Source organism: Mustela erminea, chromosome 10 (assembly GCF_009829155.1).
Source record: "Mustela erminea isolate mMusErm1 chromosome 10, mMusErm1.Pri, whole genome shotgun sequence".
Classification (NCBI taxonomy): Eukaryota; Metazoa; Chordata; class Mammalia; order Carnivora; family Mustelidae; genus Mustela; species Mustela erminea.
In genome coordinates, this window is record NC_045623.1 from 78,311,310 (window position 1) to 78,330,101 (window position 18,792).

General features: G+C 48.8%; 1 protein-coding gene and 1 pseudogene across 3 annotated transcripts in view; both read right to left on the minus strand.

Annotated features, from left to right (window-relative positions):
- The window catches only part of CTPS1 (CTP synthase 1), a 30,814-nt gene extending 13,169 nt beyond the window's left edge, over positions 1-17,645 (minus strand). The window contains exons 1-8 of one of the 3 annotated variants that reach the window (XM_032303160.1): positions 17,497-17,645; positions 12,654-12,832; positions 11,626-11,796; positions 9,112-9,212; positions 8,273-8,389; positions 5,792-5,875; positions 4,909-4,989; positions 789-940 (exon numbers count right to left, since the gene is read on the minus strand). In XM_032303160.1, the coding sequence (XP_032159051.1) occupies positions 789-940; positions 4,909-4,989; positions 5,792-5,875; positions 8,273-8,389; positions 9,112-9,212; positions 11,626-11,796; positions 12,654-12,832; positions 17,497-17,591 (980 nt within the window). In that variant the 5' untranslated portion in view covers positions 17,592-17,645. Of the gene's footprint in view, positions 1-788; positions 941-4,908; positions 4,990-5,791; positions 5,876-8,272; positions 8,390-9,111; positions 9,213-10,580; positions 10,701-11,625; positions 11,797-12,653; positions 12,833-17,375 lie in introns of those variants that run through there. The other 2 variants (XM_032303161.1, XM_032303162.1) reach the window with 2 other exon arrangements.
- Positions 12,839-15,772, minus strand: LOC116567823 (annotated as a pseudogene).
- Positions 17,646-18,792: the final 1,147 nt, after the last annotated feature.

An 18,792-nucleotide genomic window follows, 5' to 3' on the forward strand; every position in this document is an offset into this window, starting at 1 on the left:
AATTCTTAGGAGTTAATGTGATGAAGGAAATAGTCAGATAAACTATAGGACATTAACACAATGGTATATATTCACCAAAAACCTTCATCATAAAGTATAATTAGTAACACAGCAAAAATGTTTGTAGTATCGTATGAAAACAGGATCCTCGAGCTGTGTGCCATTTTCATGGCTGCCTGCGGATATACATGGAAATGCACAAAGACTGGAAGGGCCAATGGCGAAAGGAAAATGCCCCTCACAGAGCAAGGCAGGAGTGCCGCCTGCCCCGCAGAGCCAGTGCTGAGGCTGCAGAAACACCTCTGAAGTGAGGCGAGAGCATCACTGAACTGTCCGGAGGAATGGGTACGGTTCTCAAAGCGAGCAGCTTCGGCAGCAGCAGTAACACTAGACCGGACACCCTGCTCATTCTCTTCTGGGTGGTGAGCGGCACATTCCCAAACAGCTCAGCTATCTGGGCGGGGGGGCGGGCAGGCTCAGGAATGCTGGGCCACGGTTAGACAGCAGGGCAGGCCTTGGGGACAAGAGCTCACCTGAGGCCACTAGATGCCCGTTCGCATGGATTTCCTCGTCGAGGGGACACGAGGCCACAGGTGTGTGACCTGAGCTCAGCCCTGCCAGGACTTCCTCAGTCCTGATGCAACAAGATGAGGCCTAAGAGCCTGTCTCTGCCTCTCTTACCACCGAGTCCTTACCTAGCATGAGCCGACAGCGTGAGCAAATTCCCTGAGACCCTCCCGAGAAGAGAAATAAGGCCCGGACTCCCGGCTCCTCATCACGAGGCAAACCTGTCTGCCATCTCTTTCCACTTCATCAGCATTTTTCGCGGCTGCCTCTCGATCGGAAGGTCAAGTCTCCGGAGAAAATAGTCTACGACCCCCTGCTCCTCTAGCAACAAGGGGACTCGGTAGATGGAGGAGACATCATGGACGCAGATCACCTGTGTAAAAACAGGCAAAGGTTATTTAATAAAAACAAACAAAAACGAACTGGGCTGGCAGCCTCCTACTGGCTCTATCACCCTCAGAAAATAACTTTTACATATGAAAATGGCAAGGGCAATTTTCTAGAAAAATATACATTACGAAAACTGACTCACGAACAGAATAAAGAATTAGAGGCTAATCTCTTAGGAGCATGACTGCAAAAATCCTTGAAAAAAAGAAAAAAAAAAATCAGGGGTGCCTAGGTGACTGAGTCGGTTAAGCATCGACTCTTGATTTCAGCTCAGGTCATGATCTCAGGGTCATGGGACTGATCCCCACATCGGGCTCTGCGCTCGCACTCAGCACAGAGTCACCTAGAGAGTCACTCTCTAAAATAAATTTAAAAAATCTTTAAAAAAAAAAAAATCACAAACCAAACCACAAATGTAGTTTAAAAAAAGAAAATATTCATGTCCAAGTAGGATTTGTCCCGAGAATAGTGGCTGTTGAACTTGGCTGTACACTGGAGTCACCTGGGTGAGATTTTAAAAATTCATAAGCCCACACCGTACCCACCACCACACGGACTAGAACCTCTGGGGGTGGCAAGCGGGGGTGTCATTTTCCAGGCTGAGTCCAAAAACCATGGCGTTAAGATATATAACAGTGGAATTCACTACATGAACAGACAAAAAAAAGGAAAAAAAAGTCACCTCAGTGGATGAAGCTAATAAAAATTCAAAACCAACCCACAGTAAAAATGCTTGGTGAATTAGGACTATTAGGGAAAATGTGAAAAACATAAAGAAGAAAAAAAAAGCCCACAGCAAACATCATTTGGTTCTCCACATGTAATATTAACATTTAATCTTTAAAGTCTGAAACAAGGCAGAACTGGCCACTATTGTACATTCTATTCAGTGATGTATTGGAGATATTACCCATTACAATTAAATAAGAAACGTATGAAATGGAAAATAAAAAGCAACTGCCAAGAACTACATTCAGTATTATTTCTCATCCACAAAAACCCCTTGAATTTACAAGGAAATAAACAGAACTGGCAGAATTTCAGTGAGGCTGCCAGGCTTGAGATCAATCAGCTAAGGTCAGCAGGTTCCTATACATAGTCATATCTAATTAGGAAAAGTAATTTTTTTTTTTAAGCAGGCTCCACATCCAGCATGGAGCCCGACATGGGGCTTGAACTCACAACCCTGAGATCAAGACCTGAGCTGAGATCAAGAGTCAGGCACTCAACCGACTGAGCCATGGGGCTCCTAGGAAATGTAGTTTTTAAAATTTTCCCATTCATAGAGCTACAAAAATTACGGATACCTATAAATAAATCTAGAAAAAAAAACTTTACAAATAAAGAAATCTTAAAAAAGCAACTTTATGAGAAAACACCATAGATTACTGTTGAAGGATGGTCTTTCCAAGGAAAGAAGCTGGGACAACTGGCTACCCACAGGCAAAAAGACGAATTTAAATTTTACTAGAAAGTTGCTATCCATAAAAGGGAACTCACAATGGATCCCAGGCCTGAATATAAGACCTAGAATTATAAAACTTCTAGAAGAAAACATGACATCTTTTTGTTAAGTGGAGTTCTCGGGCAGAATACCTAAAAGCACAACCAATACAGAGAGAAATGGATACAGGGAAGTTTATCAGAATGTAAAAGCTTTGGTGCTCCAAAAGATACCACTAAAAAGGTAAGACAAGCCACAGACTTAGAGAAAAATGTGCCAATCACAGATCTGAAAGGACTATTCTTCAGAAAATACAGAGAATTCCTATAACTCAGTAAGAAAAGCAACTCAATTTAAAAATAGGCGAAATATTTGAAATGCGAATTTAAATCTAGAAACACTTGTCACATTTTTAATAGTAAGTATTTTTTAATAACCTATTCTTTTTGTTTTTTTATGATTATTTATTTATTTATTTGACAGAGAGAGAGGGACAGCGAGAGAGGGAACATAAGCAGGGGGGAGTGGGAGAGGGAGAAGCAGGCTTCCTGCTGAGCAGAGAGCCCAATGTGGGCTTGATCCCAGGATCCTGGGATTATGACCTGAGCCGAAAGCAGATGCTTAACAACTGAGCCACCCAGATGCCCCTTAATAATATATTCTATCATGGAATTTAATTACCTTCACTTGCTGGGATAGAAATACCTCAAATAAATGAAATGCATAAATAAGAAGGCTGCTCATAACAACGTAGTTATTCTGACGCTCTATACAGACAGCTCCTGACTCTGAGTGGTTTGACTTGATACTCTGCTTTAGGGTGGTGTGAAAACAACACACATTCAGTAGAAAAGATACTCTGCATTTTGAACTGTGGTCCCCAGGCTAGCAACTGGCCGTATGTTCTCTCGTGTTGTGGGGCCACAGCCTCCAGTCAGCCCCACGATCACGGGGTAACAACCGATATCTTACAACGGTTTTGTACCCACAACCACTGTTTCCCACTTTCAGTACAGTATTCGATGAATTACACGAAATAGTCAATATTTTACTGTAAAACAGGCTTTGTGTTAGGTGATTCTGCCCACCTGTAGGCTATATTTAAAGTAGGCTAGGTGTGTTAACACATTTTCGACTTAGGGTATTTTCTTTTTTTTTCTTTTCAAGATTTTATTCATTTAGTTGACAGAGAGAGAGAGAGAGAGATCATAAGTAGGCAGAGAGGCAGGCAGAAGGAGGAGGAAGCAGACTCCCTGCTGAGCAGAGAGCCTGATGTGGGGCTCGATCCCAGAACCCCAAGATCATAACCCCAGCCAAAGGCAGAGGCTTAACCCACTGAGTCACCCAGGCACTCCAACTTAGGTATTTTCAACTTACAACAGGTTGCCTGGGATTAGCCCATCGTTAAGTCAAGGGAGATCTGTATTTAGTAGGAAGCAGAATTCCTGACACAGAGCTCCCAGCTTGGGAAGCTCTGGGAACACTGATCTCGGGCCCCAGGCAACGCTCACAGCCCGACTCCTGAGTGCCCGTGGAGATGGGGGGGTCAGAGGCTGCACTGCTCTCTTCACTTCAACGCCAGTGACTTTGACTTTTTGACCCGCACGGCCATACCCCCTGTAGTCCTGCAAACTAACTGCTCTTTTTCCAGCGCTGCAGCTTCCTTCTCTCCCCTCTAGGCCAGCCAGGCCCTCCTGCTTCACCTCTTGACCCTCAGTAACCCAGCAGCAAAACAAACCACTCACAACCTCAACACAAATTCCTGGACCTCAACCTCCCTGCTCCTGCCCTTCAGCAGGTCTGACCGCAGCCACAGCCTCAACTTACCAGCACCAGGCCTTCCCTACCGTGCCCCACCCTGGACCTATGACAGGTCCCAAAAGTCTGAATTTCCTATTGAAGAGGTACCCTCCATAAGCACATGTAACGAAAAAGACTAAATCAGGTTTAAAGCCTCCGCCACTTAGACACCAGGCGCCAGTAATTTCAAGCTGGTTGAAGTGGTCACTGCCTTCCAGAAGCCGAGTCTATGAGTAGAGACAACCACGGACGGATGGATGGACGGACGGACACACACACAAACACACATACACTCTCTCTCTCTTTCCCCGAGGGGCAGTAGAACATGTCTCACCATGTGAGACACACAGGTCGCCCAAGAAGGGTCAACCTTGAGGCCTGAGGGGGAAGCAGCTTGACAGGTAGAGCTTCTCAGGCAATACTGGGTCCCGGGGGAGCCCTGGAGGGTGAAAATGAATAGGAGACAGCGGGGCCAGCGGGAAGGACGAGGCCATGCAGCCTGGCTGGAGCCAAGGGTACAAGGAGTGGGGAGAGAAGAGGCCAGAGAGGTCAAGTACGTCCAGAAAACCAGAGCCAACGGCATCGGTTCCAGCCAACAGACTCCTGTCTCGAACCGTGCAAGCAGCAAACCTCACGAAAGTGGCTGTGACCCCTTAGGGTAACTAGAACCAAAACCCAACTGATGCGGAGATGGAATTTCGACTCACTTGTTCAGGTTCAACGTGGCAGAACATTGAGATTTTCTCTTTCACTGACGTGTCCAGAGGATTTGAGCACCTGCACACAACCTAGCAGGAAACAAAGGAAGGCGTTCAGACAGAAGAGGGATGACGGAGCTGGGGTACTTTCCTGACTGACAGGAGAAGAGACCTCACCTCGTGAAGCCGGATGAAAACGTGAACTCCAGCCCAGTGCAGGCCAACATGAAAATAGGACCTGTTTTCAAAACTGAATGCCTAAAGTCCCGCTCTGGAGAAACGGGAGAGGGGGGCAGTGCAGATGAACGTGCCGAAGATGAACTTCGGGAACCCAGCGGGTTTTCCTCAGGTGGAGTCTTGGTTAAGAGGGAGGGGACACTGCATGATGGGCGCAGAGAGACAAGGCACAACCTCACACAGGCCCGTGAGGAAATCTTTGTAAAAGGCAACTCCCGCTCAAAGCACTCACCCTGTTTCCCCACCAGCATCGAAAAGCAAGCCAACAAAGCAAAGGTGTTATCTGCTGCGGAGCTGAGATTTTCTTTCTTTTTTTTTAGCTGAACTACAGCTGACAGACGATGTTACATGGGTTTCAGAAGCACAACGTAGCGACGGGACTCTATGCCCTACGCTGTGCTCACCACGAGGGCAGCCGTCTGCGCCTCTCACCCCCCGGCCTTATTCTCTCCCCGACCCGAAGTCTGCGGCTCCCATTCTGCACCCCCCACCCCCTCCCCTTGGGCAACCACCAGTTTGTTCTCTCTCTTTGTGGATCTGTTTCCGCTTTTTTTTCTTTCTGACTCCAGATAAGTGGAGTCACGTGGAACATGGAGGAGAGATTTTAATTAGATATCCAAGATCGCACTGAAACCAGGGAAACATAAAACCTTACCAGATCTGGAGAAAGCCCGAGGCCTCTGAGCTCCCGAACGCTATTCTGGGTGGGCTTAGTCTTCTGTTCCCCTGTTGAACTTGGCTATTTTACAAAAGGGGAAAGAAAGTTCATTTCTCTAGGATAAAGAATTTTCAGGCATGACTTTTCTATGAACCCCTTTTATGGATCAGTGTCTAATTTAGTTTTTATTTTTGTCAAAGGCCCATGTGTTTGGATTTTCCACAGGGTCTGTCCTAAAAGCGGTATCGGCACCCAGACTCCTCCCCTTCCCCAAACCCCAGGGGCATCCACTCTCCCATGATCCTTCTGGTATGATTCATGCTGCTTCTCGACATGTGGCCCAAAACATTTCCTACTGATTCCCCTGTTAGACAGCGGGAACTATAGTTAGAAAGCTACGACACATGCTCCCGTCCTGTGCCTACGGCACATCTCATGATACCTCTCGACAGTTGTGTGTGTTTGAGTACTTGAATCCTGCCATCATAAACCATGTACCACACTTTTCCTTTCTGTCCAAATTTGGTTTGTTTTCCTTGGTTGGTGTTTGTTTTGTTTTCTTGGCATGCTGAGTTTCCTAAGTACTAAATTAACCCGATTTCCCTCTCACACTTCACAGATTTGCTGGGTACAGTATTATAGGCTGGAAAGCATTTTTCCCTGACCACTTGTAAAGAAACAGCTTCCCAGTCTTCTAGCTTCTAGTATTGCTACTGAGAAAGTGTAACACCTTACAAATTCGTTTTTCTCTTTACAGTCTTTTAGAGTGTCTGCCCCATAATTAGGAAATTTCAGTGATGTGCCTTGTTGGGGGTCATGTCCCATTCCGTATGCTTGGCATTTGGTGGGTCCTTTCAATCTAGAAACTCATGTCCTGAAATCTCCTTGAATTATTTGGATCAAAGGATCAGAAAACTTTTCCTGTAAAAGGCCAGGTAATGAGTACTTTAGGTTTTATGGGCCATAGAGTCTGTCACAAGGACTCAAACTCTACTATTTCCCTACAAAAGCCTCCACAGACAACACATACAGAGGTGAGCACAGCTGTATTTCCAAAAGAGCTTTCCCAGCAAAAACGGGGTACGCTGATTTGGCCTGTGGGCATAGTTTGCTGACCCCTGGTTCCGATGACACATCCCTCTCCATTTCTCTATTATTTTCTGGAAACCCTAACCCTGTCCTCTCCTTCTCTTAACCCTGCTCTCCTATTTCCTCTCTCTTGATCTTCTTATGTATTTCCTGCAATAGTTCCTCTACCTTCTTTCTCTCAAGTTTTTCATTCCTGCTATCCCATTTTTAATGGAAATTAATATCCCATTTTTAAAATTTCTGTTCTCTGAATGCCCCTTCCTTAGGGTATCCAATTCTTGTTTCACGGATGCAGCTGATCTCCCCTTTGAGTCTCTGAGGACACAAGTGACAGGCTGTTCTAGTTCTGAAGTTTCCTGCTTCCTCCAGATCCCAAACTTCTAAGTTCCCCTATGTCCCGCTGTTTTGATTTCCTGCACATCTAGGTGCTTTCTCCACATGTCTGGTGATCACTGGCCATGGGCTGACATTTCAAAGCCAACTGGAAGTTCTGAGTAAATAGGGTGGGCCTGTTCCCCTGGGACCCTCACTGTTTCATTGGGGAGCTCCTGAGGGTAGTGTGCTTTCTCCTGGGCTGGTCATACACCCCATGGTAAACCTCACATGCACAGTTCAAGCCTGACTGTGATGATTCCGGGAACTGAGTGGCAGAAGAAGGCAGGGTGTTCCAACAGCATCCAAGTGCACTTACCCTCCTGGTTTTACTTCCGTATTACCGCTCTGAACTACTGCTACTAGAACTGAACTACTGCTCATCTAGAATCCCTCTCTGGAGAAAAAGCTTCAGCCTCTGCCAAGGTGGGAAAGGGACTGGCACCCAAAAGTGCACACATTAAGGAAGGAGATGCTGGGTGCTAGCTGCTTCTCAAATGGCAGTTACCATGAGCTGCCCCCAGCTGCCAATGCACCTGGTGCGGCCCCTTCCCGAGCCTCTAAAGAGGGTTGTGCAGGGCAAACACTGCTGCTTCTCAGCCGGCCCTGCTGCAGGTTCACGAGCGTGCTCTCTCACTTCCTACACGGCACCTGCTTTCTGGCTTCCTATGTTTCATTCCCATTGACCCTTTCACATTACCTATGTGACTGTTTCTCTTTAAAAAAAAAAAAAAAAAAAAAAAAGCCCATTACTCTAATTGTAGAATGTACATGTACATGGTGAACATGTAGTAGAGACAAACGGACATTTTCAATCCATCGTCTTCAAATGCACCTTCCCTGGCTAGCTTCTAAATGTTTTCCAACTGATCTTTTCAAATAGTACAATTATAATCATTTTAAATTCACAAAGATCTTTATTCCCTGCACCTCACATATCTAAAACACATAAGGGATGAAAACCATCCTCTTCTCTTTCTTCTCCATCCCCCACAAAGTAAAACTTGAGTGCCTTACCTGAGGAACAAGACTGACATGAATATTACAAAAGTTCTCTCTCTTGACCTTGAACTGGAACTGACGGAAGGCCTCAATAAAGGGCATGCTTTCTATATCTCCCACTGTTCCACCGAGCTACAAGAACAAAGTTATTATAGAAGTCAAGCACTAAATTCTCCTCTTGTGGTTTAATTTTCTAACATCCACACCTCATCATCTCAGCCCAGTGACCAGAAACAGCATAATGTGGACTCTCTGAGCCCGGCTAATGTCCCTTAGCAGTAACCGACATTCCCTTATGCTGCAAAGTTACTTTTCTGGACAGGCTCTCCCTTCCCCCAAGGTTATAGATCTGGCCAAGAAAAAGATCAGGTGAAAGATACACTAGAAATTGTATTTGTACAATGTCAGGAAGCAAAGAAACCTAAATCTTATCTACTTAGTTAGCTGTAAATAACTTTTGTATGAGAAAGTATCAGTTATAAAGAAACTGCTAGAATTTCTGAGTCCCCTATATCTGCAGGAACACAGATCCAGCAGCTAGGACCAGCAGAACATGAATGTTCCTACCAGAGGAGAGCGGAAGGTCAGCGATGTTCTCAAGGGACAGAGAACGTGTCCTGCCACCACTACTGGCACAGTCCACGGTGAGTGAACGTACACAGGCTGAAGAGGAGAATCGCTCACATGGAGGACTGCTTCAGATGGTGTGGGTGTTCCATGACCGGTACTGTGCCCAGACCCGCCCCACCATGGGGAGGAGGGTCATGGGCCTCACAGGGCATGGTCTTATCAGGTGCTGCTGGCTAAGTAAGGAGGTGAGCGTGTACTCTTGGTTAGAAAAGACTCGTACGAACCTCAATAACACACACTTGAGGTTCCAGACCATCTTCATCCACAGGTATCAGCGCCTGTCTCATGACCCACTCCTGGATTGCGTCTGTGATGTGAGGGACAACTGGAAAAGAGAAAAGAAATACATACCTTACCCTTTTCTGTCAGCCCTGCTCGGGGCAGACATGTTTACTATGACAATTAAGTGCTGTAGTCTTTGCCTGGAGTAGTGATGGGGTCATAAATATATTGTTGAGATCACTCTTTTTAAAATTTATTTATTTATTTGAGAGAGGCAGGGAGAAAGAGAGAGCGAGAGAGAGAGAGCACATGGGCACATGAGCAGGGGGGAGGAACAGAGGGAGAGGGAGAAACAGGCTCCCGGCTGAGCAGGGAGCCCGATGTGGGACTCGATCCCAGGACCCTGAGATCGTGACCTGAGCCGAAGGCAGACGTTTTAACTGACTGAGCCACCCAGGTGACCCCGTTGAGACCACTCTTAAACGGCATTTAATAATCTCTGGGCTTACACTTCCTGTAGCCTCCCCTCCAGGTTTCCAAGTTGTGGCTGGACGCACGCGAGGGTAAGGCCAAGAGTGTGTCCGGAACCCACATCAGAGCCCTTGCACCCCATGCAGAGACGACCCTGGCTGCCCCCCACACATCAGATCCCGCAGCCACCTGCACCGCTAACTGCTGAAGGCAGCCACTTCACACTGGGTGCTTTCCAGGCCCCTGTTCCGGTATGTTCCAGTTCATGAAAGGATGAACAATCCACGGGTAAGAGAGAATGGGAGGGCAGGATGGTGAGGGGGCAGCATCCGGGGCCAGAACGTCTGGATTCCAGCCTGAGTTCCACCACTCTCATCAGGTACGGATCCTTGAGTGAATTACTTAACTATTCTTAAGCTCGATTTCCCTATGCGCTCAGTGGAGACGACAGCTTCTACTGCCTCAAGCTGTGGGGATCTCCTGTGACACCACTGGGAAAAATGCTAAGCAGCGAGCTGCACAGGCCAGTCCTCCGGAAAGCCAGCCACTGCACCGTGTGTTAAAATCCTAGTTGTAGGACTCAGGGGGCGAGCTCCTGGGGGGGCAGGGATTACTGTTCAACTCGCTCCCAATTTAACCAGCAGTGCCTCAGGCACAAGGATATTCATTATTCCATACTGTGCAGCCAAAAGGACCTTTTAAAAATGCAAAACAGAGCTCGCCCGCTCCCATGTTTTAAACTCTTCAATGGCTTCCCACGGCTCTGAGTAAAATCCAAACTCCAGGGCCACCGCCCAGAAGGCCCTGTGTCACCTGGCCGCAGGCTACCTCCCCCCAACTCCACGTATTGTCCTGATCACTGCGCCCGACGCCCTCTGCCCCCTGAGGACCCGGACAGAGCACCCGCAGCGCGGGCCTCTGTGTGGCCTTGCCCCTCCTCCACAGGCCCCCCGCTGGCCTCCCAGCACAAACACCCCCTCCTGGAGACTCCCCCAACCACCTGTCCAAATGGGCCACCCCACGCTCTGTCCTATTTACTTCCTTCACAGCGCATCCGGCGTCTTGCTTCAGCTGTTTGTTTGCGTGTCTCCCACACGGTAGCCTCCGTGGGGGAAGAAGACTCGTTGGTCTTGCTCATCACATAGCCCCAGCGCCAGGGAGGGTGTGACGGCCGCTGACTATTCTAGAAACACGGGACGGCTGAAGGCATACACAGATGACTGCACTGGAGGCCTAGACCAACAGACTGTGATCAAGTCTGATTCCTAACTGATCCCCTTCCTTTGTGTCGGGAACTCAGAGAGACTTGCTCGCCCTCCCGACAACCACGAAAGGCAGGAAGTTATCTCCATTTGACAGAAAAGGGAACCAGATCCCAAAGAGGTTCAGTAATCTGTGTTCACAAAGCTGTACGTGGCAGGGCTACGCTTTAAATGACCTCGCGCGCGGACAGCCCCAGACGAGAGCTGACTGTCGGCATGACCCTTGGCTCTCAGTTCAGCAAAGTCTTAAGCCAAGAGTGGGAAGTTTCTCAAATGCATGTGGTGGGGAGCCCCCAGGGCAGCAGACAGACACAAGTGAAGCTGGCTGGGGAAGGCGCAGGAGGACAGGAGCCCCATGTCTCTGGCTCCCCCAGCCCATGGGTACCCTTGACCCGCCAGCAGGCCGCACAGGGGACATTCTCTTCCTGCTCCCGTCGAAGTCAACCCCAGATGCACGACAGACACAAAACACGGGGCTCGCTGCCCTGACCTGGCTGCCTTCATCAATCCACATTCATCCCTGCAGAAGGACAAGAGCCCTCTGGACTCACACCCTGCGAGGGGCCCAGGGAGCTTCAGCCCCTTTCATGGGGTCACAGGTGCTTTTTTATGCGAGTCTTTAAGCCAACAGCTGTACAGCTCTGAACTTTCGACCGAGGGCGCATGTCAGTAACAATAACTTGACACTTTCAGGCTGAAACTGCATAGAAAGTAAATTTCTGTACTCCAAAGAAAGCAAGCTGGTTAAGATTCTTTAGGCTTTGAAGGCAAATCCAGTTCTACCTTGGACGGTTTTCCCCAAGTAATCGCCTTTGCGTTCCTTGTTAATGACGTACTGGTAGATCTTTCCCGTGGTCAGATTATTATCCTTGGTGAGGCGGATGTCAAGGAAGCGCTCGTAGTTCCCCAGGTCAAGGTCGACTTCCCCACCGTCATCCAGCACAAAAACCTCACCTGTGACGAACAGCAGACACGGTCAGGGGAAGTGGAAAACCTAAGTGAGGGCAAACTTGAGTCTCAATATGTAAACACTTGCATAGAATGAAGTCTGCGTTACCTTGATATGAAGCAGAGACATTTATTTCTAGAGAACTAAATATGACACAAAAGAAGGATAAATCACCAACCATTCTCTAAAAGGTAATAACACAATTCCAGCCTCTCCACAAGCTCAGTGTGGATCAGGAAGTAATGAGAGAGCATGCAGTGGAAGGAAATCATGGCCTCAGGGCACAGGGAACTTTATAAGAGTGTCATGTCTGCTGCCCAAAAAGAATTTTCAACAAAGCCTCCTAACTTGAGCAGAAAAAGGTTTCAGACGGAATAAAAGCATGATTTCCTTCAGAACTCACACTGGGTATTAAGGGCCTGTTGGTTAGAAAAACCGAAGTCTGGGCTACCCTTTAGTCCCAAACAAAGTTGTGAGACTCAAAGTTTCCCCCATTCCTCTGTTTCGCATTCATTCCTTGAGACATTATTCTTAGAAGTCTTGCCCAGGGTGGTTTGTTCTTACCATCACAATAGGAGATGAGCTCAAAAATGGGAAAGGAGAAAAGGTCTTCTTTCCCCCCTCAGAGAGAGGTTTCTATTACAGAAACCTCTGGACTCTCATCACCAAGATCACTGTCTGGATTTCTGCTCCCTCTCTGTCTAGGTGAGAAAAGTGAATTCTGCTACACAAAGGACTTTCTAGAAGGCAGGAAATACAAGTCACGTTATACAACACACACACAAGTTCCGAGGGCTGACCTGTTCTTTCACATACTCCACAATTACTATTTTAGTAAAAGAAAGAAATGCATTGTGCTTACCATGTTCATACGGAGAGAAAGTTCCTGCATCAATGTTAATGTATGGGTCAATCTTAATTGAAGTTACGTGTAAACCACATGACTTCAATATTGTGCCCACGCTGCTGGCAATGATTCCTTTCCCAATTCCTGATATAACACCACCAGTAACTAGAATGTACTTCATTTTACTTTTTGACCTGGGAGGGGGAGAAGGAAAAATTACAAGTAAGATAGATCTCCCCAAAGCACACATATCTGGGTTCAAAGGCTAGCTCTGCCCCTTACTACCTCTGTATCCCCCAGGAGCCTGTTACCCTATCTGCTACATGACTCTAGAAGGCTGTTACGTGGGACCCTAACAAATACTTCTTGCGATCACTGAATGGCTTTAGTCAAACAGGAGTTGAAAAACAACTCGCTAATCAAATAATGCAGCTTTTGTTTAAAGCTCTGACAACGAACAACCTTGAGAGACAACCTAGGAAAAAATAAAACGTAAAAATTTAAAAACAGCTCTGTTGACAGAACACTCTGCCCCAAATGTTGGCTGATAGAACCATGGGACCCTGGAATACAGAAGCAGGTGCCTCAGTATTTTTCCTGCACAGGAAAAAAAAAAAAAAAAAAAGATTTCAATCTTGGGTGAGCACTCCGATTGCCCATGAAAGAGAGAATGTCTCTGGTTAGCGTACAATGTATCACCAAGAACACACAGCTTCTCCCGGTTATGGAAGACAGAATAAAAGAATTTCAACATTTAAAAGGAGTTGTAATGAAGCCGAGAAATCCTTTAATTACAGGTCATTGTCTCCTGTAATTAATAACAACTTACTCCTTGTCAGCAATCTCGCCCAGGTATGCCCCGAAGAGAAACTGTGTATACTGGAGGAGAATATCAGATACCAAACCAGCATGAAGCACAGAATGGGGGCAGAACACTCAGAGAGAGGACAGATTCGATTAAATCCAAAGAGCAGTGCAGCTGTGGCCGGGGAGGCAGGAAGCAGATGTGGTGAGAGAGAAAGGAGTGGAAGGACGCAGGACCAGCGGAGGGGACAGCCACAGGTTTGCCAGGGAGGACTGATCACCGGCCCCCAGCTTCAGAGGCCCAGACGTATCAGCTGGTCAGTAAATCCAAAAGGGACCAAAATGAAAAACACAATCTCCTTTGGCATGGTCAGGACATGTTCCTCCTCCGGGAACACTTCATGTGAAGCCAAATTATAATACAAATAAGCTAAGAAAGGAACAAGGAAACTGGGGAGTTCTGCTTCAAGCATTCCCCTGCCCTACTCCTCCCCAAGGCAGGAATGAATACACTTGGCAAAGGAAGAATGCTCAAAAGGACGTCCCCCTTGGACAGCAAGGAAGACACCAGACCATGACTTGCTCTTTCCATCCTGTTACAGCATTTCCAAGAGTGCGCTCCCTGGTTTCTGCAAAACGTGTATGGGGTTCCCATAAAGCCTTTTTACAGACATATAAATCAGAGAAATGCTGTTAAACAATGAGTTGGTTTAATGCCAGACCTCCAATGGCCTTTAATAAGCTAATGCACACTGTGATCTCCCCAAATGGGAATACAGTATACAGTTTTCCCAAACTCGTTGGACCCCAAGTCCCTAATATTGGGGGGAGAGACACTACTCGTCACCTCACAGTCAAATGGCTCCTTGGGGACACATGAATATAAGGCACGGCTACATTTTAGATGGGTTCTAATCAGGTATATCCCTGACACTACACCCGGTCTCAGCCTCTCAGCCTCAATTTTAGATGAAAGTCCTCAGCCTCCCCGAGTGGGTTATGGAGCAGGTTACTTTTTCCAGAAGACTCATCTCATCCATTTGCATTTGATTTGCCCCAATTTTACTTTAAGAGGGTAACAGCTCTCTTGAGGGAAGATTCCTGGAGTCTCCCACAGTGCCTGGCAGTAAAGATTCCACGGTGCGCAAAGACCAGGTAGGAGAGGCTAACACGATTCACTCACTCACACGGATGGGCAACGACCTCCTATGAAGGTTCTACTGTGCTGCACACTTTGGGGACCAAACATTTTTTTTTTTTAACCTGTATCTGCATTTATTTTATGCAGAATTTACTACCAGGCCATAAGTTTTTGTTTCTTCAGTTTCTTCTGGGATATCTTTTTCTTCCATGCAACCTCCTTTTCTGGTTCAGGGACAGTCTGCTCTTTCTCAGTAAGGACCATCTCAGTATGGCAGGGAGGGCTCAGGTGTGGGTTAATCCAACCATAAGCCCTGTGACACCACATCCTGGGGACTTTGTTCACCTGGATGTGCTCAATGATGACACTGAGGGAGGACACTACTCTGTCACTCTAAACCCTTACGTTCAGCATTACTCTCTGCATTTTTAAGCATGTGCAGTAAAAATTCAGCACTCTTCTTAGGACACTGACCCTGTGTACAGCCCCACTGTTGGGCCTGGGCACACCTACCAACCCCACCATTGTAGCGACAGAATGGCTTATATGGCTTCTACAAAGTGACATCCTTCAGCTACCTGGTGGCTTTTTGCACAGGCATACCCTTGATGACCTGAGCAGTTTCACATGTGTTCTTACAGTAAACATGAAGATTTGAACCTCCTGATTTGCATGATTTTGTAGGGCTTTCTGGGTCAAGTGAATAGCAAACCATTATCAGAGATCACCTCAGGCTGCTTTACAGGAAGAGCGGGGACCACAAAACGTCATCAGATCTGGGCTCATAACTCAAGCTGCTGGCAGTCCAGTTAGAGACAAAACATTTACAAATAAATGAGTAATCCAGTGATGGTGGGAAACAGCGACAACATATGAAAGGCGTACTTGAAGAAAAGAGAGCAGAAAGCTATCAATAACAAGACCAGGGTATATATAGATCATGGCCCAGCAAAAGTGTGAGGAATGAAGGCAGGGAGAGGACCCAGACTGCTGCTGGTTTGCTGACCTGAGACTTGCAGTGGGTCTTCAAGAACGCACTGAAAGACCTAAAGCATGGGGAAGGGAACAGAAGGAACAGAAAGGTGAAGGCCAGCCACAGAAAACAGAGGTAAGGCCAAGAAAAGAGATAGGGAGAGGGGCACCTGGGTGGTTCAGTGGGTTAAGCCTCTGCCTTCAGCTCGGATCATGATCTCAGGGTCCTGAGACTGAGGCCCACATTGGGCTCTCTGCTCAGCAGGGAGCCTGCTTCCCCCCCCCCTCTCTGCCTGCCTACTTGTGATCTCTCTCTCCCTGTCAAATAAATAAATCTTTATAAAAAGAAAAAGAGAGATGGTGAAGACAGTGGGAAATGAGTTGGTACTGTAAGCAAGGGACCACATTATGGGAAAACTTGAGTGTCCTATTTGAACTTATTCTGAAGGCCACGGACACATCAGAAGGTTTTCAAGCACAGAAGTAACAAATTAAGACATATCAGAAGCCCCTGGATGGCTAAGTAGGTATAGCAAGCAGCTCTTGATGTCCCGGTTGTGAGTTCGAGCCCCAACTTGGGTGTAAAGATTACTTAAAAATAAAATCTTTGAAAAACAACAACAACAGAGAATTCTTAAAAAAAAACAAAAAAGAAGGTGCCCAGCTGGCTCAGTCGGTGTAGCCTGTGACTCTTGATCTGGGGGTTGTTGAGCTGAAGCCCCACGCTAGGTGCACAGATTACTTAAAAATAAAAAAATCTTTTTTTTTTTTTTTAAAGATTTTATTTATTTATTTGACAGAGAGGAAATCGCAAGTAGATGGAGAGGCAGGCAGAGAGAGAGAGAGGGAAGCAGGCTCCCTGCTGAGCAGAGAGTCCGACGCGGGACTCGATCCCAGGACCCTGAGATCATGACCCGAGCCGAAGGCAGCGGCTTAACCCACTGAGCCACCCAGGCGCCCCTAAAAAAATCTTTTTAAAAAAATGCATTAGAGGAATTCAACAAAGATGGAAAGGAAAAAAAAAAAAAGCTTTTTTTGTTGTTAAAAATGTTTTGAGATCCACCTCCAGCCCTACAACTTGCGTAGTGAGACCTGTCAGGTCACTCAAGCTGCCCAAAGTCTGGGTCCTGGCATCTGTAAAATGGGATGGGAATCTCCCGCATCGCCTGTCACCAGGACTGCTGAGGATTGGACATTATAATGAGTGTGGACCTAAGTGTGCCACGCAAACGTAGTGAACTTCTTTAAAACGCAGCATGCTCACTGAGGGCGGCCGAGAGGGGAGCCGGCCGGCTGTGGGGCCGCAGGGGCTGCACCCGGGGCCGGCGGGCGGGCGGGCGAGCTGCAAGGCCCCTTCCGCCCACGGGAGTCGGGGCTCGCCGGAGGGGCCGTGGCCAGGCCGCCGCATCCATCCCCCACGCGGCGCCGCGTCTCGGACCTTGAGCCGCCTCCCAGCCAGGCCGAGGCCGTGCGCCGAGCCCAGAGGGGTGACTGCCGGAGCAGTCCCCACGGAGCGGCGGCAGCCGGGGCTGCTCCGGGAGGGCTAAGCAGAGGGGCTCCCGCGCCTCTACGGCCCTCCTGGTCCCACGCGTCATCCCGGGCCCCCCGGCCAGCCGATCCAGGCCGTGCTGAAATGGGCACTGCCAGCCCCGGCCCGGCGGCCTTTCCCGCCACCCCACGCCCCTTGAGGCCCGGCTTCCCAGCGGCGCCCGGCCACGCGGCCCCGCGCGCGGGAGCCGGCTCCTCGCCGGCCTGGCCGCCCGCCCGCCCCACTCCCGTTAGGCACTCGGCCCATTGGTCAGGCCTGCGAGCCACCTCACCCTGATTGGTGGGAATGCTGTCTGTCAGCCGGCGGTGTGGCTGTCCCGCGCCGGGCTCAGCTGGCGCTGCCGATTCCTGCACGGGAGAACAGCTCCCCCGGGATCCCTGGAGTCAGCCTACCTGAGGCCGGCTTCCAGGCCTGCCGTCCGCCAAGGATCTAGGGGTGCGAGGCGCGCGCTGAGCCCGGGGCCGCCAGTGAACCAGCCCGGCCGCATGCGCCCGGCAGTCTTTCACGGAGGCGGGCTCCAGGCGGTGCGCACGCAGAGGCGGGGGGCGGGGCGGGCGCGCGGGCCCTCCCAGGGGCGGGGTCTGAGTGCGCGGGGCACAGGGCCCCGAGTGCGCAGGCGTGGGACGGGCGAGTTTTCTCGTCCGGGTGGGCGGGTGTGCGGCCGTGTCCCCGTGCCGCTGACGTGTTGGAGATGGGGCAGTTCGAGACCAGGCTGGTTGCGGCCTTTCTGCCTCGCAGCCTTTGTCCGCAGTCGGTGGTCGGGGCTTCCTCTCCTGCAGTAGAGGCCATTTTTGGACTCAAGCCTGGCAAATCTGTCGTCTGACTCCAGCCCCCTTCTACAGGAGGCTAGAGACCTCACACCCTGTCTCTGAACCGTCCGACCTTGTGGGCACCGCGTTTGCAGCTGCCGGTGGTGCGGTCCCAGCCAATCTCTCCTGCCATGCCCTCGGGACAGAGGGACCGCGGGACCGCGGCATTGTCACCCCTGGCCTCTAAATGGGAAAGCCTAGGATGGCTGGGCGCCGACTCCTTCCTCCTCTGGCTTCCTTGCCCCCGCATCTCCATCCAGAGGGGCTGCTTTGGATGGAGAAGACTCCAGGGACAGAGTTTCGTCCAGCTGACACTCTGAGCACCCCCCGCCCGTGTGTCACACGCTGTGTTGGGCTCCAGGGAACCCTATCCTGGGTGTAACGACGTCATGGGGCAAAGTGATCAGCTAATTGCCCTTCATCGTGATTCTCTTCAGTTTTGGGGGCTGGAGTGCCCAGTGTGGGTACTGACCAAGTCTGGTGTAGATCGGGGATGCAGGCAAGAAAGTCTCCCCTGGAACACTAGTTTAAAACTGACAACTGAAATTTACTGGCAAAGAAAGGGAAGGGAGAGATTGGAAGTAAGAATGAGTGAGGCAGAAAGAAAAGTCTGCGAAAGGGCTCTGAGGTCCAGAAGAGTCTAGCACAGATGAATGGGAAGGCCAGCATAGAAGAAATCATGAGATCAGGGTGGAGTGGTGGGCGCGGCCATACCATGAAGAGCATTATAGACAAAATGAAGGAATTTCTTTCTCCTACTTACAGTGGAAAGCCATAGAAATTATTTTGAGGAGGGGATTTTGTTTTTCTTTTGAATAGTGAATATGTGCACATAGTTAATTTTTTTCCCTTCAGACACTACACAGGATACATTGAAAA